Raw genomic sequence first — 26,587 nt, 5'->3', positions numbered from 1 at the left:
TTGGATGAGGTCAACCTGAAGGTATGATCCAGTACAAACTGGATTGAATGTTGCATGCTGTGATGTCAAAATGAAAGCAGTGCACGATGAAAACAAATTCAAGCTACCCTTTTATTTATTATGATAGATCTGAAGTCCCTTTTTCTTGACTCAGCTTAGTACCTGGCTACCAGTGTAAAAGTCCACAGTGATCAATAATTTTCATCTAGAAGTTTTTTTTAATGACATTTAAGGTGCACAGCATTTAACATTTGATTAAATTATTTTAGTATTCAACTTTTGAACAACAACTAAAATTTAATTTTAGTAAATGCATCAACATGATCAGCATAACTTTATAGTGGTATCTGACACAAAAGATGGGTCATGTGATACTGCTCGTATTGACATGCATTAAAAAAAATATCAAATAATCTCCTCTGATATGATCTTTTTTATGCATGCAAATTATAGCAGCATTATCAGCAAGAAATTACCACCAATAATTCTAATTGACCATATGTAGTTAATGTAAATATTTATTTTTTAGTGATTTATAGCCAGTTGAAAAAGTATTGCGAAGTTTCATCATTATTTACATCTGCTTATTGTATTGCATCAAAACCTAGATGTAAGAAGTATCATTAACCTAGTGGTAGGAACTGCAACAAGGAACGTGAAAATCCTGGGTATGAGTTCCACCCTGACCAATACTTTGTGCCTTTAACACAGCACATGCAAATATACAAGTTTAATGGAATGGCCAAAGTTGAGTGACCTGAATTGAGGAGTGTCCACAATGAATGCTGAGATGACGCATGACTTCATATGAGGTCCATATCAGGAGATATACTGATATGCATGATTTCCTGCATTTATATGATCTTTGGTAGAAAGGCCAGTGTGTATTCTGATAGGAGATTATTAATTCAGGTGAACAACTTCAGTATCCAAGGCGACATGTGCATTATCTGTCACTTCATAAGGCAATCACATTAAAACCCAAACCTTTCGAGCCACTAACAGATTTGGAAAGATTTCAACTATAAAATATACAGCAATTGGCCACCAATACTTCTTTCCCATACTTGAAAATCCCATAGACTTCTATAATAACTTTTCATTTTTTAAATGCTTATCATTTTACATAATTTTTTTAAAATATATGTTTCATGATGTAAAAAATGTCATTTACTAATGAAGTCTATGGATCCAAACTTAATTTGGCCACCTATTTACTGTTAACTAAGGTTAAAATGGAAGTAAGTACAAAGTTTAATAACAAGGTTTGTAAGAATCAGTGGAAAGCAGATTCCAATATACACACCAGAGTATTTGCATCCAGGTGCACTTCTTCCTTTTTGACATCCAGGAAGTCTGTCACTCCAAGTTTGATGAAAAAATCACACCACCGATGTACATCCAGCTGATTACTGCTGTTCATGAGGTAACAGCTATCCAGCAATATCCAGTCATAACCTGTACACAAAGACAGAAATTTATCACATATTTGTTTTATTAGGAAACTGTCGATCTCTGTCTCTGTTCACCTGTTCCTGACATAAAAATCTCCTAAACCACTTGTCTGTCTGCATGAATTTCATCAGATCCATATGAGAGTGAAATATTAAGGTCCTTCCCTGGAGTCCTTAGGAGATTTGTGTTGCAAAGTCAAATGTGCCAAAATGTCAATTAGTGATATATTTTAAAATGTTTGACAAAAGTCTGTACAAGCAGTCACAGAAGGAAGACATAATATAACACATGCACTGCAAAAGGCATATAATACACTCCTCTGGTGACATTGGCCTTACTATCATCTGACCTCTGAACTTGGGACCTTTACTGTGGATGTAACACACTGTGTATACATTAGTTATATCTGGGTCTGATCAGGAGATATACTGTAAAGAATTTTATTACAATATTTCCTGTAGTTCCAAAGTTACAACCTGGCACAGAATAGGGTCACAAGCCTTGATGTGACTTGAACTTTGGGGTAGCAGGTGTGACTGTAGTATGTAGCACATCATAGAGCCATAATGTATATCTGGCTAAAGCATTGTGTGTTTAATAAGAACCATCAGAAAAATGACTGATCCACCCGCCCAACCATTACTTGACCGCTCTGGTGGCCAAGTGGTTAGAGTGTCTGCCTCAGAAGAGAGTTCATGGGTTTTAACCCCGGCCGCGTCATACCAAAGACTTACAAAAATGGTTCTAACAGCTGCCTCGCTAGGTGCTCAACATTAAGAGGTTAGTATTAGGTCAGCCTGGTGTCAGGATAATGTGACTAGGTAGGTCATCATGCTACATGTCTGCTGCATGATGCCCCAGTGCTAAACATCACTATAAACTGCCAAATTGCAGACATCGTAGTGATATGACTGAATTCTTTTTAAAGCTAGATTAAAAATCTTAATCACACACACACCCAACCATAATTATTACAGAGGTAAAATTAGAATAATTTTATCTTAAATGAATTTATGTAGCTTTAATTTTTGACCCTCCATGAAATGGAAACCTCTGTTATTCACCTGTTTGTGTATGTATGTATATAATAACTACAATTTCAGTGGCATACATTTTATATTAGATCTAATGGCCATCAGAACTGATCAGAAGCTGATATTTTTCTGTTCAAGTTGAGTATACTTATGAAGTTTGATCCATGGAATTCCATGTCTAGTGATATTTATCTCTAACCTATTAATCAGTCTCAAAAGAGAACTGCCATTATTAAAGTGCATTGCAACAATAAAGTTGATAAAAATCAGGTATGGGAAACTTGAGGAAAGTTCACTTATCATGTTGAACCCACAATGACACAATAGCTTCAGTGACCTTGAATTTTGACCTCTTGGCCTGTGAATGAATAGGGAAATGCCTATGCCCAATTATAGACAAAGTAAATGCTTTGATAAAAATTAGGCCAAGGAAACTTGATTTATCAAGCAGAAAGGAAAATTGCATTTCAGATCCAGTGACCTTGTTCTTGAATCTAGCAGCTCCAAAATCTACAGACTTATATCTCTACTCTCGGGTAGACAAAATCAAAAAGAGTGGCAATGGTGTGCTGAATGGCCTGGAAAAGAGGGACCACTGAACGTATTTAATGGGCATGAAAAGACAAACCCAAATGACATTTGCCCCTGTGCCAGTGTTTACCTTCAAGGAACTACCAAAAGGGTTCAAACTTCACAGTTGAGGCAAAAGCAGGGAAGTGCGTGGAGATTATGTTTTGCAAACACAAAATTCTAGTTGAAATAGGAATGTTGAAGACATGAGATTTAAAAAATCATCCAACTGATAAATAAAAATCACAAATATCACAGTTCAAAGAAAACTCATTACTAATGATAATACCAAGAACTATTTCATTCTTTTGATTTTTATGAAAATACAAGAAGTATATTCATTTTTCTGTTCCTCAATTGGAATACCATAATTATTTAAAAGAATAACATCTAAAACAAATGCAACACAAATAAATTTAACATGGTAATTTATAATTAAAAAAAGGCTGATGTGCGCCAAAGTGGCTGTGTTTAATGCACTTGCTTGTTACCAGAATGGCATGGGTTTGATTCCCATCATCAGGTAAACCAAGATTGGCTACTGTGGTGTGTTGCTGGGTAAATCACTTTCTTAGTCTCTGTTGGAAATAAGTCCCCACTAAACAAATACATTTTTAATGCTCAAATTTTTACAGATTTAATTGTAGTTGATTGAAATTGTATAAATTTGTATAGCATACCTTGAAAAGTCTTTGACAAGTTAACCTTGTTGCCATAGTTGGGAGTGAAATGGATGGAGTTTTCCAGTGGATTTAAGACTCCATGATTTGTGATAAGCTGAGCCACTTCTTTTAATTCCCCTAGGTTGCAGAGGCTCGGATTCAAATCTGTCTGCTCTTTGATGTAAATAATATATACAATCAGAGTGTCTCGAGACTTCTCCTGCAAAAGAAAGCTGCAACACTAAGATTTTCTAAGGATACAAAGTAAAAACAGTTGACATAGACATATTATAACTACATAATGAATTTAATCTTCAATGGCCTGAAAAGTCCTGAATGAAAATAAGATTTAAATGAGGAGCTCCGAGTCCCATTTCATGACAATATCATATATGCTAACCCAATGAGAGGTATAAGCATAATTATTGCTATTGTAAGTGGCAAATAAGCATAATTTGGGTGTAAAAAGTGTAATCTATATATTACATGCCAGAATTACAGCACATATGAAAAAGAGACATTTATTTTTGCTGCTAACCTGGTTCTGCAGCCAGTTATAATTCTTGTCACAAAGAGCAAGACCCATATGGATTAGAATCAGAATACAAACACAAAATATACAGAAAAATTATTTATATTCAGCACTCACTTTAACTAGTCAACATGTGTAACTTTTGATTAATGATTGTTAACTGGATTTCTGCAATGAGCATGATTATGTAATCAGAGTGCTGTAATACATTACTCTCATAATCTTCTTTCAAAGTTTGTAAAGTGGTGTTAATTTATCCTTTTTTTGTAATCCTGGCATGTTTTGAAGTTTGAAAAAATCCATCTGCTCTAAAACTTTACTTCATATAACATCCATAAATCATACTGTAAAGTGTTTTGCATAAGATCTGGCATCATATATGTTTAAAAATACAGACTGGTCTGCTAACTTATTAATACAATGAATATGTTAGGAAAAGTTCATCTTTGAAGAAACCCATCTGTTTTCTTGGAAATGGGTCATATACGGTTGCTATAAATAGCAAATAAGGAAAGAACTCTTACATTATTCTTCTGCAGCAGTTATCTTTTTAAGAATATGCTCAAATTTATATGAGTGTTATTAAAGAGATGATAATAAAAATGACAAAAGCAACTTTTTATTGCTTTATTTTATTATTGTTTTAATGTACCAAAAAGTGTAATCCATATACAGGCTAGCATAAAATGTAATTTGGTGGAAAAAAGTACAATGATTAAGCCAAAAGCCTAATGTTGGCATGAATACAATACTGATCCTTAGAAAGATTATTTTTGTCGGAAATTCAAATACCAATATGAAATCAAACAAAAAATTACTTCTAAGCGAATTATCTACTGTTTAATAATATGGTGCCAAATGTTCTGCAAGATTTTTTTATGGCAAAATATATTTACTTTGTTTCTGTCCAAAAATCATTAAAAAAATACTGGAAGAATAATGTTAAAATGACAATCCATCTAGAAGAAGTAATGTAACAAAACTTTCAAGATTGCCACTGTGGTGACCATTTTGGAGGCCAGATCAGTACCATTTTCATTTGAACCAACTTGACATCATAATTAGTCCTCCAGAAAACCCCCACATGTATGACTTTCCATTTAGGAGGAGTAGCTGTAGGATACAAATTTTCAAGATGGCTACCATGACAGTCACAGTTTTCATAAAGCGGCCTAGGTGGTCATGTGGTCTTAAGCACTCGTATTTATAGATCAATGACATCTCACCTGTCCACATGGGTTTGTATCTCAACTGCCAATGTTGATATGTGAGATAACTTACCAGTAGCTTCCCATAGGTCAGTGGTTCTTCCCAGGTTCTTCATTAAACCAAATATACTGGCTGATATGTATGCACTATCATGTGCTGAAAAATGATGTTAGTGCCATAACAACAACAGTAGGACCCAGTAGACATCACACAAAATCTTTAAGTGAAAATGTTGATATGACTTTCCACTCAGGGTGATTAGCATTAACAAGATTTTCAAGATGGTTGGTGTGGAAGTCTCAATGTATGTTTGAGTGGTATACTTAATTAGTCATCCTAAGAAGTCCTCTGGTGAAAATTCCATGTTGATATGACTTTTTGATCAGCTGGAATAGTAATAACAAGATTTTCAAGGTGGCTGTCATGGTGGGTGGCCATGTTGGATATCAGATCAGCACCATTTTCATTTAGGACCAACTATACATCATAAGAAGTCTTTTCATGAAACCGTATGTCAATGTGACCATTAATTCAGTGAGGTAGCAATAGCAAGATTTTCATGATGACTGTTGTGACAGGCATATTTGATGTGTGAGCAACACTATCTTCCTCCAACTTAACATCCTAAGTTGTCTTTTGGCAAAAATGTTGACATGACTTTCTATTCAAGATGAGAAGCAATAACAATTCAAGATGGTGCTGTGGTGACCATATTAAATGAGAGATCGGCAAATATTTTCATTTTAGGATCATTAAGACATGATGAGAAGTCTTCAGGTGAAAACACCATGCTGATATGACCATCTATTTAGGATGGGTAGCCATAACAACATTTTATAATGGCTGCTCTGCTGTTTTTGTTGTTCTAGGGTTTAACACCATTATTCAGCACAAGATAGGCTATACATGGTGGCCAGTACAACTGGTGAAGGAAGAACCCTGGAAAACCCAGGGAAGAACCACCAACCCATAAGAAGCTACTGGCAGACTTTCCCACGTACCCACACTAGCCGAGCCTGAGACTCGAACTCACACAGACAGAGGTGAGATGGCAGTGATTCGGAATGGTGAGTGCTTTAGACCACTCGGCCACTGGCTGCTCTGCTATGGTAGGTATATCAGACATCTGCACATCATTATTTTCATTTAGGACAAAATATACATCATAAGAAATCTTCTGGTGAAAATATCATATTAATATGACCTTGTTCTGAAGGAGTAGCAATAATAAGATTTTCTAAATGGCTGCTGTGGTGGCCAAATTCAATGTTAGATTCGGGACCATTTTCATTTAGGAGCAACCAGACATCATAACAGGTCTTTTAAAGAATACTCTATGCTGATTATGACCATTCATTCGGGAGGAGTAGCTATAACAAGACTTTCAAGTGACTTGGAACTCTAATGTCCAACATTAATTTTACTCATATTACGCTGGATGTGGTAATCACTGCTTGAAATATCACGTCCAATCAGACAAACATCTTGAAAACGTGACTTGAATCTTCTCAGCCACCACTTTGAAGTACCAGGGGAGGAGTGAACATTCATGGTCTGGGACCATCCCAGACTGTCAATTTTTAAACTATAAATAGCTTGGTAAGAATCAGAAACCAGACTAATACTGAGGCCAAATTCTACATCAACACTGAATACATGTACACTTGTGGAAAGAGGTACAATAATCAGGACTGAGAGAATATTTTGTATACAAATAATGAAATAAGATTTTAAATACAATTTTTATAATTGTCATTTATAAACATTTCTTACTTCATGAAGAAATATAGAGAATTATGATGAACAAAACCATGGCAACCCAGGATATTAAAACCTGAGTGTAATAATTGATTGCATAGCTCACCTCTATGAAGCTTTTAGGAGTCTCCAGTAAACATTATGAAGATTAAATATCATGCAGAAACCTAGTTCAGATTTAAGTGGTCTAGACAACAAAATGTTTGCCCCTTTTCTAACTAAAGTTGTTTCGGCATTTTATCTTGACATTTTTTAGAACTTGTCTTTTAGTTGCACTTAAAAGTCTACATTTGTTGACCTGTCATTAAACCACATACATACACAGACCTGTCATTAAACCACATACATACACAGACCTGTCATTAAACCACATACATACACAGACCTGCCATTAAACCATATACATACACAACCCTGTCAATAAACCACATAAATACAAAGACCTGCCATTAAACCATATACATACACAGACCTGCCATTAAACCATATACATACACAGACCTGCCATTAAACCACATACATACACAGACCTGCCATTAAACCACGTACATACACAGACCTGCCATTAAACCACATACATACAAAGACCTGCCATTAAACTATATACATACACAGACCTGCCATTAAACCACATACATACACAGACCTGCCATTAAACCACATACATACACAGACCTGCCATTAAACCACATACATACACTGACCTGCCATTAAACCACATACATACACTGACCTGCCATTAAACCATATACATACACAGACCTGTCATTAAACCACATACATACACAGACCTGTCATTAAACCACATACATACACAGACCTGCCATTAAACCACATACATACACTGACCTGCCATTAAACCATATACATACACAGACCTGCCATTAAACCATTTAAGGTGGCGCTCTACAGTTTCGTATTTTGCATAGGGTTAGGATTTTAAAGAAAAAGAATTTCCCCGGCTTTCCTCACTGGTTATACTGGCTATTTGAAAAGGACCTTGTATATCTTAGGTATAATTAAAAGAACCATTAATTCCCTTTATTTTGATGTATGATTGATAGGTGTACTATGGGTTATAGAGTATACAGCTTGGCCTTACTTCAAATGTGAACCTTTCAAAGAAGTACTAGCTCTACTTGGTCATTTTCACTTCCTGAACTTCAGAGGTAAATTGTATAAAAAAGAGCTGATAACTTTTTTACATTTTACATATTTGGTAATTCATTCATTGCACTTTCAGAAGCTGGTATTGTCTAGTCTGGCAAAATTCATTTTCCCTATTTTAATAGCTGCTATGTATAGTGTACTTTAGCCTAATTCAGGCTGATTTTTTAACACAAGGGAGCAGTCATTTTAGTTAGCAGTGTGCTTAAATTATGTAAAATTTCCAAAAGTACAATATCCAAAAGAAATATCATCCACATTACATTAATGTAGCATAGAGGTATGCCAACATTCTTTTCATTGTGCATGTTTTAAATGCAAACTACTTCACCTTACATATGTCACTCTCTCAAAAGTACATATTATCTGGTGAGCGCCCCCATACATACACAGACCTGCCATTAAACCATATACATACACAACCCTGTCAATAAACCACATAAATACAAAGACCTGCCATTAAACCATATACATACACAGACCTGTCATTAAACCACATACATACACAGACCTGCCATTAAACCATATACATACACAGACCTGCCATTAAACCATATACATACACAGACCTGCCATTAAACCACATACATAAAAAGACCTGCCATTAAACCACATACATACACAGACCTACCATTAAACCATATACATACTGTACAGACCTGCCAACCTTGACGAGTCTGTCTCAGAAAGGCAGTTGATTTTTTTCCGTAAGTTAAACCAGTTTTCCGTAAGGTTTTAAAAAATATAATAAACTGCTATTGTAAAGATGGAAAACGTAATTAAAAGTTCAGTATTTGAAACATGCAGTGAAGATAAACATATGTTCAACTGAAAAGTTGTTAAAGTACACATAGACTTTATTTATCACTAGTACAGTTGCACAGACTCTAGTTCCAAACCCTATGCAGCTTAATGGCTTATTGCTATCTCTCAACATGAAGTAATTCTTGGAAATTCTTTTTCCATTCCACATGATGACGGCAGTCATATCTCCTGCCACAAGATATTCAAATTGGCACTTGATGTCCAATAAACATAACTGTGTCCCTTCCAGCTTTTATTCACAAGAATCTAAATATTCCTTTTCATTCTTCTGTGTTGATTATTAACACTTTTCAAGAGGCTTATTTTCCCTTCATCTTAAACAAGCAGCGCTTGCAGGATGCCAATTTTTTAATTTAAAAAAAAATATCAACAGTTTGATAATGCAGACACAATCGCATGAACAAATAGGTGCAGTTTAAAGCATCTGAGGAGTTGCTGTAAAGTTAGTCTGGTTCCCTGACCAATTACACTAATTCTAATATGAAACCCAGATTTAAATTTTCCGGACTTTTGGGCAATGATCATTTTTCAGTAGTTTGTACTTTTATGCCATAAGTCCATATTTGAAGGGTAATTATCGTAAGACTTATGGCAAAATCATAAGGGTTGGCAGGTCTGCATACATACATACATCTGAGGCCCAGGTGGCTAAGTGGTCACATCTGTGCAAGTCTGAGACTCAGCTTGGCTTAAGTCAGTATGTGAGAAAGTTTGCCCGTAGCTTCCTGTGGGTCAGTGGTTCTTGCTCCACCAAATATACTGGCCACTACATACAGTCTATCATGTGCTGAAAAATGACACACACACATGCATGCACATGTGCACACGCACAGACACACACAAGGGATCCTGAAATTATAATGGCTCCTGCTAGAAATTTATTTTTAAAATGTAATGTGGTGGTCATATATTTGAAATTCAATATCAAACATTTTCAAAGGAGATATAACAAGTTGTGACAAAAAGAAAAGGTTGTATAAGAAGTTGTGACCCAAAAAAAGGTTCATATACTTAATTATTTAATGTATTGGAAAAGGTGTCATTTTTAGTGCTTGACTTGTTGCTCTTTTAGTATCAGTATTATCCTTCCATAACTCACTTGTTTCCTCTAAAAACTAGTCATTAAAAAAAAATTGAAACACTTATCTACAGAAATTGACCAAACAAAAGAGCTTAATTCCAAACTAATGTTTTTAAAAATGAACTATGAAATCAAGCAGACTTTCTACCTCAAAAATACATAAGATAGGCCTTTCCAGTACAGCTGGGAAGTCAAGTTTTTATTTCATAAGGTCCTCAAGTAATTATTGGCAGATGATAACAGAAGTTAGTTGCTGTTGTTAGTATCTTTTTTTTCAATCTGGGTCTAGGCTTCACACATTTCATTCAAAAGGTTTGATGTGTTGACACACTGCAATATAATATAGTTAAAAACACAGTGTGAGGGAATGATATGTTTCGACGCTGGGGCAATCATTTAATTAAAAAAAAAATTTAAAGTCAGGAGATAAGCTTTCACACCTCTTTTGTCTTGTGCTTTGTGGCTATCAGGTATTTAAACCAGGTTCTCCAGTTTTCTCCATCTCTTGCAAAAACTCAACTATTGATTCCTTCTTTAAAACAAACAAAAAATTTCCATTAGGACAAGGGTTCTGGAGAGTGTACTATCTCACATGCTTGATTTTTTTCCACCACATCTAAATAAATCATCAGAGATGGCTACTATCGCTTAACCAGCTTGAAGCAGCTGTTCTGTTTTTTGTGCCGTTTTTCATGATATATGTGTTTGTTGTCTGTCTTTGTCTACATTATTGTGTTCATCATGCATTGGCTGTTTGGTTTATGTTTCTTCATCTCCTTGTTTTGGACACGAGAACAATTAGACTTTTTCTCAGCTGTCTTGCTCCACTGCTACAATGTTTTTTGTTGTTGAACAAACCTCCATCATGTGATACTTGCCAGTCAACCTGTTTATGCTATGATGGACCCTCATTAATTGCTTTAAATGACCCCTCCTTGGCTCTCCACACTACATTGTGCTCTAGACTAAATGAACTAGGACTAAATTCATCATTATTTAAATGTAAACAGAAGCAAAAAAAGAAATGTTTCAAAGCTGGCTGGTGTAGAACAGGAAGAAGAATTCCAGTTTTTTCCCTCTTCCCTTTCCGACACAACAATTGAAAAATTCAGCTGTTAATTTAGATAACAATTCAAATCCCTTTTCAATCATTAATCTTTGTGTCAACTATCCAAGAGATACCATTGTGAACTGCATTATTCAATGCCCAATCAGTAGGACCACCGGAAAAGCACACACAAATAGTTAATTTTGTCAACGATCAGAAAATCGACAGAAACATGGCTAAAAACATCAGGCGATGAACCCAAGTGTGCGGATCTAACACCCACCGGTTACTCCATCACATCATTCCCTGCCACTTTTGCAGAGGTGGAATTGCTGTCATCACAAGAACTCTATGATCAAATGTCTTAAGCTCACCACCTCAGTCCATTTTTTCTGCCTCTACCGCCCTCCTCCGAATAGAAAAAACAAGCTGAATCTCTCTTTTTGGAGTAGTTTCCGAGTCTCCTGGAGTATGGAAATTCAATACGTGGCAACCTGATTATTCTTGGAGATTTCAACTTTCACTTTGACTGTCCTGGAAACCCATACACATAAAAACTCCTAGATTCCATTAATGTTTTCAACCTCAAACAGTCAGTTAACGAACCCACCCATAAACATGGTCATATTTTAGACTGGATTCTTCATAGACCTGATGATAATATTCTACGGTCCTCCCTGGTATCCCACAAACTTGCATCAGATCACCTCTGCATTATATGCCATCTGTCCCTAACCCTCCACCTTTATATGCTGAGAAACCTCTGTATGATAAACAGAACCAAACTAATGCAAGACATCCAAGCAAACCTAACAACTTGCTTACCTCCTACAGCAGAACAACTTGATAACTGCCTGCATTCATTGCTTGACAAACATGCACCAGCAACCAAGTGCAGAGTCTCAATTCAAGTGTTAGTGACCAGCTTTGCACTGCTAAAAGAGACTGCTGTAAAGATGAGAGGCTCTGGCTTTATACCAGACTCACTATTCGTAAGCAAATCTATGAAGCTGCTAAAAAGAACGTCACAAACATAGTCCATGCAGTGAAATCAGCCAACTACAGTACTAAAATCATGGAAAGTTCCAGCTGCAAAGAGCTCTTCAAGATTACTAACAAGCAAATGTCAATGAACAAATGTACACCACTTCCAACTACCTTCTCTCCAGCTGATCTTCCAGACATGTTTGAAAATTTCTTCCGTGACAAAGTACAAACCATTAGAGATATGCTTGACAACACAATTTCAACTAACTAGTCATCACCATACAGTTGTGATACAGAATTTCAGCAGCAACCGTTAGCAGCATTTGAACCTGTCTCTATGGATTTAGTACGTACAATTGTGATGAAGAGTGCACCAAAGTCATGTGAACTTGATCCAATTCTGACATAACTGCTGCTTGAGTGCTTAGATCCAGTATTGCCTTCACTAACTGATGTTATTAATACCTCTCTCTCATCCGGGGGATTCCCATCATTTTTCAAAACTGCCATTGTAAAGCCCATACTGAAGAAACCAACACTCGACCATAATGATTTAAAGAACTATCGCCCACTTTCTAATCTCCCATTCATATAAAAAATCTTAGAAAAAGTTTTTCTATCCCAACTTGTATCTCATCTGAATTCAAACAGCCTTTTTTGCAATGTATAGCCTGCATATCACCCTTGCCACAGTACTGAAACTACTCTTCTAAAAGTAGTTAATGACATTCTCTCTGCTTTGGATAGCAGAAAGATTAGTCCTCACTCTCCTTGATTTGTCTGCAGCATTTGACACAATAGACCATGATATATTACTCCACCGTCTCCAGCATATATTTGGCATTCATGATACAGCCTTATTGTGGTTCAAGTCCTACTTGGTCAACAGGACACAAATTGTGTCCGCAAATGGAATACACTCCAGCCCAACTGATGTTGTGGTGTTCCACAGGGGTCTATTCTTGGACCTGTTCTATTCATTCTAAATACTCAGTCGCTCTCAAGTGTCATAGATCATCACCCAGTCTCTCACAAATTTTATGTTGATGACACCCAAATATACAAATCTAGCCACCCAACTTAAGTTGATGCTACCATCCAAGGTGTAGAGAGGTGCCTTTCTGATGTGAAATCATGGATGACATTTAACAAGCTGCAGATGAATGATGATAAAACTGAGGGCATTCTGATAGCAACACAAAGACTTTCTTATTCACAGCCTTTACCTCAAACAATAAATATCAGCAACACCAACATTAAATTCACACAGTCAGTACAAAACCTAGGTGTTACTCTGGACAGTAGTCTCACACTGCACCGACCATGTCATGAACATATGCAAGGCTGCATATCTTGAGCTGAGACGCATCAGCTCCATTCACAGATATCTTTCAGCTGATGCCACTAAAACACGTGTGTTCATTAATACTTTCAAGACTGGACTATTGTAACTAAATTCTGTCTGGTTTGTCTCAATATCTACTCCAGAAATTCAAAAAGTTCAAATCACAGCTGCTCGGATCATCCTTAGAGTATCATGATCAGAGCACACCTCCCCCTGCTCTGTACCCTACATTGGCTATCCATTCGATCCAGAATCAAACACAAAATTTGTTCTCTGTGCTATGTTTCACTGACAGACTCCAGTCCAACATACCTATCCGACCTCACCCATGTGTACACACCGGCAAGATACTTAAGCTCCTCTTCTGACAATCGTATACTCATTATTCCCACTATGAAAATGAAGCCATATGGAGAATGTTCTTTAGCATACCAGGGCCCAGAAACGTGGAATGAATTGCCCACTGAACTTAGACACAAAGACCCAGTGATCCCATTCAAGAGTGCTCTTAAAACTCAACCTTTTTCGACTGCAAGAACAAACTTAATGACCTATTAATGTTTCCTACCTTAAATATTTTCAGCATGTTTTTTTTTGTTTTCTAATTTCATGGTGTTTGTTTCTTGCAATCATATCATTATATGTGTTTTTTATGTTATAGGTGTTGTCTAATGTTGTAAAGCGCTTAGAGCTTCTGAAGATTAGGCGCTATACAAAGTCCTCATTATTATTATTATTATCTCACTGGCAAAAGCTTTAATACAAAACTAAAAATAGAATCATAATACTGATACAGCCAAATAAGAGAACAGACAACACAAATACCTTCCATTCCAGAGATTTCAGAATAGGTAGAATATGATGGTTGATGACTTCATCTGGAGAGATCTCTTTGACCCCCAGTCTGTGCAGAAGTTTTCTGACCTGGGAATTTATCTCATTATCAGTTGTCTTCATCAGACCTGCATGGATGTTTTTCAAGTCTTGCTGCAGAATCTGCTGATAGTCTGAAATGAGGGAGAACTTTTGAATGATTACTGTACTAGAATAATTAACTTTCATATTAAATAATTCAGTGGTTTTGAGCCATTATGCTGCAACATGAAAAGTGCTCCCTAGTAATTCTACCGACAGGAACAATTTGACAGGCAGCTTGCTGTTTAAGGCACCTTACAGTGGTGTTCCAAAAATATAGACTGCATACATGTGGGCACAGGTTGTTGAAGTACCACTGAAAAATTAAGAAAGGGCTGGGTATCAACGTGAGAAGGGGGGAGGTAAATGCTTACTTACTCATGTTTTAATTGTCAATAATCAGGGTTTTTCTAATGAACTTGTTCAATTTTCTGTAGCAATTACCTTCATATCAAACTAAGCTTTCCATGCACTGTGTATGCCGTTTGCTTAGTTTCCTTGGTAACCTTCATACCATCTGCAAATGATTAGGATGAACAACTGATTAATGTTAGACATGATAATGATATTACTTTCATAATAATATTCATAACAGTAATCAATTGGTTAAGTCAAAACAGCACACTTAACACATGACTGACCACTAAGTCTTTTGTAGGAAGGATCAGTATGTTTTAACTCATTATCCCCTGCCATCACTATAACTTGTCAAACCTTACATCCCTCATCTCCCGAGTGCCACAATAACATGGCTCAGTTTACCTAGCTTGTATCCCAGGTGCAAAGACTGAGTGCCAGTATTAGTATAGGCCTGTACCCCACATGAGGAAGCCAGGTCAATGGGGACATTAAGCTATGCATCTTGCAAGTCCACTCTTAGTTTTTACTCCCTACTGGAAGGCATTTAAAACTTGTCATGGTATTCCATCATGAATCAAGGGGCACAAATGAGTAGACAGAGTGCACATATATCAATGACAGGGCAAAGTGTACCATGTTTGTTGCTCAGGGAACCCTGGACAAGGGAGAAGGTGCACTGAAAGTGATATCATGTCCCTTGGAAACCACATTGTTCAGTCCATAGGTCATTATAGCATATCTTTTCCCATTTGGCAACAAAGAATTTGAGCCTTCCCCCTACCAAGATCTGTGGTAACAGCAGTGTGCAGATGATGTCATTTTTTGAGACTGAGCAACTCTCATGGAGAGAAATACTAGTGAAAACAATTTACCCTCACTCTGCCTTTTGTCCACTTTTGTTTGAAAGAACTTTGGTTTTCGACAGTTGTAAATTCAGTAGGAATGCTTCCCCAGTGAGCTAAGTTACAGTTGTAAATTCAGTAGGAATGCTTCCCCAGTGTTCTAGGGACATCCCTTTTTGTTGACTCTCTTGCAAATACCTCTGCTGTAGCTGAGACTGTGATGGAGGTAATTTGGAGTCCATGGTGGCTTGTTGCAGATTCTCTTAACCTGATTATTAAAAAGGAGATTAGATAATAAAGATTCTGAGAGCAGCTTGACCTTATGATGACCTTTTAGAAAGATGGAGGTAGAGAAAACTGCATCTGATTCCACCAGTTGCAACTTCATAGCTGCTGTTATGGCACTGGCCAGAATATGTTAGGCCACTCTGTTTATGACATAGGCCATTCTAGAAACTCATGCATGTCCTATGGGATTTGTGGTGTAAGCTGTGTTCTGTCTGTTGAAAACTGCCATAGATATTAGATCCAACATCAAGCCCATGGCCATCACATTGTGCACCAACTGCTGTGTCATTAAAAGATATCCAATCCAACTGTACCGAGGAATGCTTTATCATCCCCCAAAGCTGCAGTGTATGACTTATTGAACATCTACTAAATTAGGTAGGAAATGCTTAGTGGCACAATGCAGACAACACTGATCTGAGAGAGCACCTGTATAAACTGGGCTTATGAAACTGGGTTTTTGAATACTGAGGTACTAAGCTGGGCATCGTATGCAGGAAGAGCATAGTGGCTCTATGCAAATTAGATTAGTCCATGAGAGTGCCTGTATAAAATGGGTTGTGAAACTGGATAATGGTTGTTCATTTATATTTTATGACTGACTGTGGTCATGACCCATTGCATACAGAGGTATATGGCAGAGTCTGGTCATGAAGGAACAAGGCCATCTTGCCTGACATGACACTGTCCAATTCTTGAGGTGGATCCATGTTGCCAGTCCATAAAATTGATATGCAAGATGGTAACTGAGACTACTGTTTGCTCTCTATCTTGTTCCCCAGTTGTGATATGGAATCAAAACCTTGCATACAAACTGATGACATCCTTGTCTCTCAAGGTCTGCTTCTGCACCTTCCAATTTAGTACCCCCAGTACTGCTGCCCACTGTCCATAATATGCAAGTCTGACATGTATTCATAGATTGACAATTGGAGTGACTACACATGTCGTGTGGTTGTCAGTCTGGTCTTGCCCAATAGCTAAATCTGTATGACAAAATAGAGAAGACAATATATCCAGGTGTAGCATGGCACACATCCTGCTTTATGCGTAGGTACAGAGTTTCCCATTTTGACAATTATCTGTAAAAAGGGTGCATGTGGCCCCTACAGGTAGAGTTTTAGAGTCAATGCTAAGACTAGATTAATATAGAAAACTTCCATGTATCTGACCATAGCATAAATTATACAGCAATATAATATTTGATATCACACACCAGACCAGCACCTATTTAAATAAAGCTATAGAAATGTGGGGGGATAACATTGCAACCCATACAAGTACGTACCAAGGGTACCTAAGGGTGTGAGAATGGCAAAAAGTGATAACACTAAAAAGCCAGAAAGTCTGTTATTGAAGAAAGAACAGAAATGAAGGAAATTTAAAGATGTAGTATGTTTCCCTTCGAAGAAAACATTCCTCAAACTTGTTTTTACCCGTGACCTCTTTGTAGCCCTCCGATACACATGTAGCTAAGTTACTCAGTACAGTGCGCTATAAATAGAACACCTGTTACCTATTCGACTCCTTACATATAGGCCTGCCTGCTACCTGTTAAGCAGTGTAGTGAATGTTACGTTTAACAGTAATTTTAACCATTTTCAATTTTGGTACACATCTATTATGTATGGAAAAATTTAAGAGTAAAGTCCGATCATTATAGCTGTGTAATTATTTTTGACTGAAGAATTTTTTATGTGCTTTAAAATCTTGAGAGAACTTGTTCACCGTCAAGTCAGTGAAGCCGTGTGACCAACCGTAGCTGCCATTTCTCATACTCGAAATTTACAAGTTATTTGTCTGTGTCTACATCACTAAGTCATCTGAATTTAATAATTTATAAAAACTAATTGCTACCTACTTCAATATCAGAGCCTTTACCTAAGTTATTGAAGCTTTTATAGTTGTGATTCTAATCGTGAAAAGTACTGAACGAAATCTGTGACCTCCATTTCGGAGAGTGGAGAATATGACCCAGATACTTTAAATAGCAGATTTCGATCAAAGCATAAACAGCGACCATGTGATCTGACATAAAGGTCATTCACAGCAATGAATGAGGTATCTAATAGGGGGTTTTCCCCAAAGGTGGCGCTACAAAAACCTGCTAAAAATGTCTGTTGTTTACAGCAGGTGTCAAAAGGTGCTTCCAGGCAAATGGAGTAGAGGCGTCTAAAGGTGCTTCCATGTGAATACGGTAGAGGCGTCCAAAGGCACTTGCATGAGGTAAAGGGTTAAGGTCGAAAATTTCCCAAATGCTTGTATGTGGATTCTGAGGCCTCTATGTCAGTCACTTAAGAATTTATGGGATTTAGCATCAATCCCTCTATAAAGGGGAGACCACTCTAACTGCCACCTAGTTGGGCAGATAACTTTTAGCTGTTTAACTACAAAGTTTAATTTGGGAGAGATGGATTTATGAGGTAGTAGTAATTCTCCTATGGTATTAAGATCAGGTAACATATCTGAAAAAGAACCAGATTTCCCAGAGCATTATGCAACAGCAGATCTGGGTCGATGCAGTTGAATCCAACTATATGCAAGTACTTCGGGGGGGGGACTGGTGGGGTACGCTGCTAAATGGTAGGTGATGGGTAACAACAGTATTATAAAGAATATGCAAACTTAATTTAGGACAAGAATTTAATGATTTTATAGCACTTCTTTCACAACACGCATATAATGTATCTGCATACCTAATATAGTTTGCTGAGCTGGTAAAAATTCCTCTCTGCTTCTTCTCACTACACTTCAACAAATTGCGGGAATCACAAATAATAATCTGCATGACCTTTCCCCCACTGGTTTTGAAAAGTTGTGTAAATAATGATTTTGTTTGGTGAGAATCACACGATAATCCTGCAGCCTGGTAGCATCTATGTAGATATGGTATTTAATATTGATTAAATAAGTTCCCCTCTAGAGTATGAAAACTCACAGTAATCAATTTTCTTAGATTAATACTTTAAGAGGACATTCAAACCAAGTTCAAGAACAAATTGTTTGTTACATTTTTTCATATTCCCAATGTTTAGATATGTTATAATGTTATCCTCAATGACAAGGACTTAAAAGCAGTTATCCATATCTCTTCTAAAATAAGGATTTCCTATCTCAAAGTCTTGCCAATTCCAAACTATAAATTAGCATGTCATTTTTTTTAGATCAAAGTAGTTCACTGAGATAATATAATAAATTGTAATTTCTTCTATAATGCTTTGCTGCAAAATATTTATAAAAAAATCAAAATAATAAATACTTCTTAAAGTAAAATTTACTTAAATTATCAAAAATGAAGTTGAAGCTGAAGACTACATACCATTTCTCACATTTCCTTTTGATCTAGCACCTTCCACAGGAAAGAAAACTGTTCTCTCAGTGAGGGAAATCAAGCTTCCATCAGACAGTGGGATCATTTTCATTTCTTGTAGAAGCTTGATGTTTTCCTCATTGCTCTCATTGTAATGAAACTCATCCATGCTGCGATAGATGCAGGCAAGCCAGTAGGAAATATTCAAAACATCGTTATCTCCTGAAATATTGACACTTTATACTGTAATTATTTATAGATTTAAAAACAATTGTACTTTGTACAAATAGATATTTGCATATATAGAATTCATTTGTACAATATAATATTCAGATAGTATGCGGTGGTCAAAAGTTAATATGCACTGGCACCTTGCTTGTCAACTTTACTGGTGTGGTTGCTAGTTGAAAATTATTTCAACATGTCTAGAATCAAATGTATTTAATCCCTGTATAAAACTTATCTACAGGTAGTATGTCAATAAAGTGGTGTATATCAATCTACAGTTACTGTCTCTGTTTATCAAGATATATTTTCCCTAAGTTATATCTGTCTAGCCAGTGAGTGAACATTCTATCAAGATTTCTTCTTAATGAATGAATACAAATTCTCCCTTGTACTGATATATCAAAGTGGGCAACAAAATTTATTTTCAACATAGTTGCTTTAGACCAGCTGTATCAAATATTGATAATATTAAATTAAACTTGAATGGACTGCATGACAGTATAAAAAGCAATGTTAATTGTTTGAAAAATTTCAGCACTGATTTTGTTTTCTAAAATCTGTTTTTATATAAAGCCTTTCTGTTAGAATAGTAGAAGCATGACAAATTCAAATTTATCAAATAAATACCTAAAAAGGACGAAGAAATATTTGCCTAACTTTGCTTTAAATGATTCCATCCAACTTACTACAAGTTCCCTCTATGTTTTGTATCATGGTTTTCCCAATCTGAATCAGATGCTCTGTTGTCAGCATCTCAATGCCCAGACACTGTGTCAAGGTCGGATTCAACATGGCTGCCACATCACTATGAAGGTAGTAAAGGTTGAGATGTTTCTGCAGCAGTTCTGGGGTGATCACTCTGTGTACAAGTGGATCTCTCACCCTCACAGTCTGTGATGGAATCTTCCACATAATAGCTCCTGTTTTAAAGTACAGATATATTAGATAAAGATCCTTGGGCTATTAATGCTAGACGATGACATGTAATTAAAAACTAATAACGGTTTATTTACTTTTTGCAGGAATCTTCTGTACCATGGCCTTGTGGGTGTACATAGATATGTGGAATTGTAAAAAGAACATTTACTGCCTGTCAGAGTTACTACAAAATTAAAGCAAAGATAAATTTTGTACTTAATTTTTATGATACACAGTTCATAACCAAACAATTCAATACAAAAGTTAAATTAATTTCTATAAGTCAATTGCTGGAATTCTTTTTTTTAAAACTGTTATTTCAAATTTTTTTTAAACTAGAAACTATTGCACCAAAATTATTCACAAATCTGCACTCCACCTTTGTTATCAGGCTCAGTAGGAACACATGGCTTTCCTCTTAGCTTCTTCAAGATTTCAGTGGCCACAGGTTTAAAGAAATCCAAAATTTCATCTTCCATGGGTACAAACTGCAAGAATGCTGATAGTGCCTCAATTGGATTGAAGCCTGGATGAGACTGGTGAGAAAAAGACAAACAAGTGAACAAAGAGCTCCATGGATTACTATTTTTCTATATTTCTAAATGTGTGATACATTTTGTCTATGTGAGAAAGTCATGTGGGATACACCTATTCCACACAAATTTAAGCACTGACAATGTATATATCATTAAGCTTATGACATCAATCTGCAGTGCTTCTTATGTTTTAGTACTGAAATTTTTTTTTGGCTGGTCTGTTGTTAACAACAATTTTTTTTTTTGTAAATTAAAACTATTTTTTTTTTAGTGAGGTAAAACTAATGAAACAAATACTCTGCATTTATAAAACTCCATCCACCATACTGATATGCCATCTTTCTTTTTTCCAATACTATATCCTAGAGAGAAATCAGAGAAAAAGGATGAGGAATAGGGATTTTTCAGATTCCTTATCAATATGAAAAGAGATTTTCAGTGCAGAATGCCGATGTTGAAAATCATTCTCCGAGGTTACATGTGACCCATATCCTGATTTGGGGACCATTTTGACCTTCAACTGCAAGCACAATGTACACAAAGTGGCAAAGTCTCCCCGATTTTCGACATCACTCGAGTATTTCTTCACAATAATCAAGATAAACACAAATTGCTGTTGTTGTTGTTGTTGTTGTTGTGGGGTTTAACGCCATTTTTCAGCACACGATAGGCCATATATGGCGGCCAGTATTAATGGTGGAGGAAGAACCCGGGAAAACCCCGGAAAGAACCACCGACCCACGAGAAGCTACTGGCATGCTTTCTCACATATCTACATTGGCTGAATCTGAGACTTGAACTGGCGCAGACAGAGGTGAGATGGCAGTGATCCGTAACGGCGAACGCTTTAGACCACTCGGCCACTCGGGGCCCCACACAAATTGCAACATAGGTACTAAAACAAGCAGCAGTTGAAGTGTACAGCTTCCAGTCAGCAAGGCAAATGTTGTAATTGTTATTTCTTTTAAAATATGTGATCTTGTTATGAAGGGTAAATCAATTCAAGATCAAAGCTAAATCAAGGACTTTATTATTAGATGTGTTCACATATGTATGATCATTGTGCAAGCTATCTGCACGACACAATCAGAATGCTGTGTATTGTCATTACCTTAGCCATCCCAACCACAATTCTTTGAAAGCTAAAATTGTTTAAACATTAAATATTTAAAGTTTATGCTAAATTTTTCAGTGTAAGCTTAAATTTTTATGCTTTATCATAAGTAAGGCCAAAACAAAAAATATGCATGCTTGCAGTAACCCAACTTAGCCTAATTTAATGGACCTTATAACTTTTAATTAAATTGGGGAAAAATAAATTGGTATATACCATGCCATTTTTTAAAAACCCCAATCCATGAATGTTTTTTCAAAGAAGACAATGATACGGAATTTCAGTTTTGGTCTTTGAAAATGATTGGAGAAAAATACTAAAATACCTAAGTTGTCATTCAATTGCATTTCTGGGCAAGAATTAGAAGAAATAGAGATTGATAATTTATCTTTGGGGAGGGGATGTCCGTCTAGCAAACGATGTGAGAAAAAAAAATTCTGCAGATTTGTTGACAAAATTGAGTCAAAAGAAAAAAATCTCAGCCACCACACAAACAATAAATGATCAGTCCCTAACCAGCATGCACACATTCTTAGTTTCATAGAACAGCAGGTATATCAGAAATAAATAGTTATTTTGTTATTTAATACCTGCTTTTATTTTATTATTATACTTTTATATCTAAGGATCAAAATTTCACCATACTGTGCCAGAGCATGTTAAGGATTCTGTAGGCGTCACCTCTGAACAGTGCTATGATACAAGCTCTATGTTCTGCAATCTTTTTGACACTATATCACTCCAAGCCTGCTGTAGCTGCCATAAAAGTGATACCACTGGCTATCTGTTAATGCATGTGATAGAAAATAATTATGAAACTGCATGATTATACAGGAAAAGTAACCAGGTTAATATATGTTTGGTAAAACAAATTATGTGTACACTCACAATACGAGGACTTTTCCCTATTATATATGATGCAAATTTACTTATAAATATTGCCACATTGCTAAAAATACACCAAATTCAACAGAAAGCATCCTGGAATAAATTCCCTAAGATCTGAACAAATGATAGAAGAATAGGAGGGAGATTCTTAAGACTATTTACCTTGAAAACTTCCAAAGAGTCAAGGAAGAGATTGTGGATCTCACTCCTGAGCCACTGATTCCAGGGACTGTCTTTGTCCACATCTTCTCGACTGGATGGCACATCAAAGTCTCCTATAAATGGCCAAAAGCACATCAAAGTTGCCTATCAATGACCAAAATATGCTGTTTTGATATAAATGGCAGCCCTACACACTGATTTAAATTTGGATAGGAAGAAATACATTTGGTAGTTTGGTAGGTAGGCAAGTTGCAAGCAGATATTTAGACTTGTCTGATGATCTAGGCAAGTTCCAAGTAGATAATGATATGAGTCTGATGATCTGACAGCAGTATTAGTGAGTCAGTCCATGAACTCATTAACCCTTGGTGGTTTTTTTCATTGTCCTTGAAATGTGAGTAGAAAACATATTTTGGGGGCTATTTCTGAATACATCCTAATACATTGACTTCCAAGAGATTTCTGGTTAACCTAATGCCTAGTTGTATTAGAAATGTTTTTCATTGGCTATATCGCTCGCACAAGAGCAGAATGGTAAAAATTGGGAGTTTATTTTGTTGCTTAACAGACCAATTTTTTTTATATCCAGGCCACTTTTTATTCCCAATGCCCATCTTATCCTACATTTCGCAAAGGTTCGCCTGTCTGTGTGCAGTTCAGACTGGTCTGCCTGAGATCTGAGGCCAAAAATGATCAAATCAAGACACAATATCAGATTACGGACACGGGTGAACTTTTGGTGGAAAAAAATCGGGTCCCTCTGTATTTTGTAGTGCAACTAGAACGTCCATATTTTTTCATATGATCGTAGAGCTACATCTGTCTGCCTTACTATAATACCACCCATTTTAGTGTACCTTAAATAACCCTGATGCTACATAGCTTGGAAGCAGGCTACTACCTCCTGATGCATAAATGTGGTGCCAGGGGTTAATGAGTTAACAAGGGTTTTGGAAATTTCTTACAAATTGTCAAGTAATGGCTTGTTTTGTAATTTATGTGCAATGTTGATGCACAAGTGATTAAATACACAAGGAATATTCAAACTGGATGACATCATAAAAATGCACCCATTAACTCATTAACCCCTGGAAGTTTTTGTCATTTTTGCCTGAAATGTGAGTAGGAAACACATTTTGGGGGCTATTTCTGAATACATCCTAATACACTGACTGCCAAGAGATTTCCCATTAACCTAATACCGAGTTGTCTTAGAAACATCGTTTTTCATAGGCTATTTTGCTTGCGCATGTACAAAAGGGTAAATGTTGGAGGTTTTTTTTGGCTTAACAGACCCATCATTTTTGTATCCAACCTCCCATCTTATCCTACTTTTTGCAAAGGTTCACCTGTCTGTGTGCAGTTTAAACCTGTCTACCTTAGATTTTTACATTTTTCCCTCTATTTTGTAGTGCAAGAAGAAAGTCCAGATTATTTAGCATCATTGTAGAGCTACATCTGTCTATCTTTCTATAATACCACCCACTTTAGTATATCTATTATGACCTTTACACTATAGAGCTCAGAAGTAGGCTACTACCTCCTGAGGTGTAAACAAGGTGCCAGGGCTTAATGAGTTAAGTCAGCCAGCTTGTAGGCAGATATAGAGAAATATGAGTGACTGGATGTATATGTTTTAGACATAGATCAAACTGGGTGCAATTCAGGTGAAACAGTTACCATCATCTGTGAAATTGTGCCTTGCAAGAAATCAGTGAAATAGCCCACCATCCCTAGTCCCCATTCCCCCAATGAGCTCATTTATATTTTGCCTAAAGTAGTGGATCTTGTTGGGTTCCAAATTACAAAACTTATGTCAACAGATGCAAAATGGTAAAAACAAACTTTAAAATCAATTTGTTGTTGATTGTGTTCTTTCTGGCACCTTCACAAAAATGCACTAAGTTTTGATTTTACTGCCAGCCATGAATACAAAAAAGAAACTCTAGGACATGTGAAATCCCAAAATGTTTCAACCCCAAACAACAGTTTCAACAAGTTGGTAAATTGTTCTATATGGTTGTTATTGACCATTTTCCACACCTCAAAGGTACTGTATTCTGGTTATCTCTGCTCCAAAATAAGATTTTTCACCATAAGAACTCATCTAAAGTCTCAGTTTTGTCAATCAGTGCTCTGCTTATTGCTGTTCCAGCTTCCTTATCTACCCATAATGCTGTGTCCTAAGTCCTTCAATGCCATAGTTTGCTTGTTCATCTTTGCTAAGAAAGAGTCCACTAAGACTAAGTACTTGGAATCTTGTTGCTATGAAATACGAGTCCTCTAAGACCAAGTACTTGGAAACTTGTTGCAACAGACGTATTTGCTGGAGGAAATCTCTACTTTATATCATGTTTTAAGTCTTTAATGAAACATTTTCAAAGGCAGAAAAATATGCTATCATGATCATACATACAACATTTAACTTGGCATCTAACATTGCTGCTGAAATATCGTCCTCAGTTTCATGATAAACTCCACTAATTTCTTCATTCTATATTTTACTTTCTGCATTCCTCCCAACACTGACTTGACAATGAAAATAATCAGTAATTTTACTTCTCACCATGGCTGGTTTAACTTTCCAGAAATGAGCCAAACTTCATGCATACACATATGGATGGCACATGTGTCAATTGCAGAACCCCTCTAGGACACATTTTTGGTTATCCTTTTCAAAATGCATCGTTTGCAGACTTTGGAATGGAAGAGGTATAGTGATAAAATAAAATATTCATACTTTTGAATTTAGTTTTTGGTTCTTATTTAATTTATCATAACAGAAATAAAATTTGCCTACTGTCTTACTGGGTACATTTTAATATGTACAATTTTGAGTATCTATGTCTAAGAAATACTGCATAGAGCCACATCAAAATATAATATCTAGCAGTTAAAAAGTTATAGACTAGAAATGGGTCACATTAGGGCTGCAATGGGTATCAAATTCAGGATTTAAGTGCTTCAAGCGCTGACTCTACTTGGCCTTAAGCATTTAAAACTAATAGCAATATCTCCAGCCAGGTCAGGCAGCATGCCTAGTTACAAACACCAGGCTTTTTTGAAAATGTTATTAAAAATATTAGTACATTTTCCATTGATACAAAATTTGAAGTTCCACACATATGTTACATATGAACACAACCTGCACATCAGTAGGAAAATTGTCATAAAAAATCCAACTGTCACTGATTTTCAGTTGACCAATCTGAATGCAGTATTCATTACAGCCTATTGCATCATCTTAGTTAAACAGCATTGACTCATTTTAATGGAGATTCGTGGATTGTTCATGTTCAGTTGTATAAAATTGAGCAGAATGCACTTTAGGCATGAGAACTTGAATATTTCAG

The 26,587-nt window shown here is 36.2% G+C and overlaps 1 protein-coding gene across 1 annotated transcript in view; it reads right to left on the bottom strand.

Moving 5' to 3' along the window:
* Positions 1–26,587, bottom strand: part of LOC149780853 (uncharacterized) — a 137,616-nt gene that overhangs the window by 36,498 nt on the left and 74,531 nt on the right. The window contains exons 20-26 of the mRNA XM_089937937.1: positions 23,235–23,347; positions 20,914–21,070; positions 20,303–20,536; positions 19,398–19,610; positions 14,499–14,680; positions 3,740–3,941; positions 1,307–1,458 (exon numbers count right to left, since the gene is read on the bottom strand). Coding sequence (XP_089794063.1) covers positions 1,307–1,458; positions 3,740–3,941; positions 14,499–14,680; positions 19,398–19,610; positions 20,303–20,536; positions 20,914–21,070; positions 23,235–23,347 — 1,253 coding nt within the window. The remainder of the gene's footprint in view (positions 1–1,306; positions 1,459–3,739; positions 3,942–14,498; positions 14,681–19,397; positions 19,611–20,302; positions 20,537–20,913; positions 21,071–23,234; positions 23,348–26,587) is intronic.

Source organism: Sinohyriopsis cumingii, chromosome 16 (assembly GCF_028554795.1).
Source record: "Sinohyriopsis cumingii isolate HCF-2022 chromosome 16, ASM2855479v2, whole genome shotgun sequence".
In the NCBI taxonomy this organism is placed as follows: Eukaryota; Metazoa; Mollusca; class Bivalvia; order Unionida; family Unionidae; genus Sinohyriopsis; species Sinohyriopsis cumingii.
The sequence above is the reverse complement of the archived record's forward strand: the minus strand, read 5'-3'. Positions and strand labels throughout refer to the sequence as shown.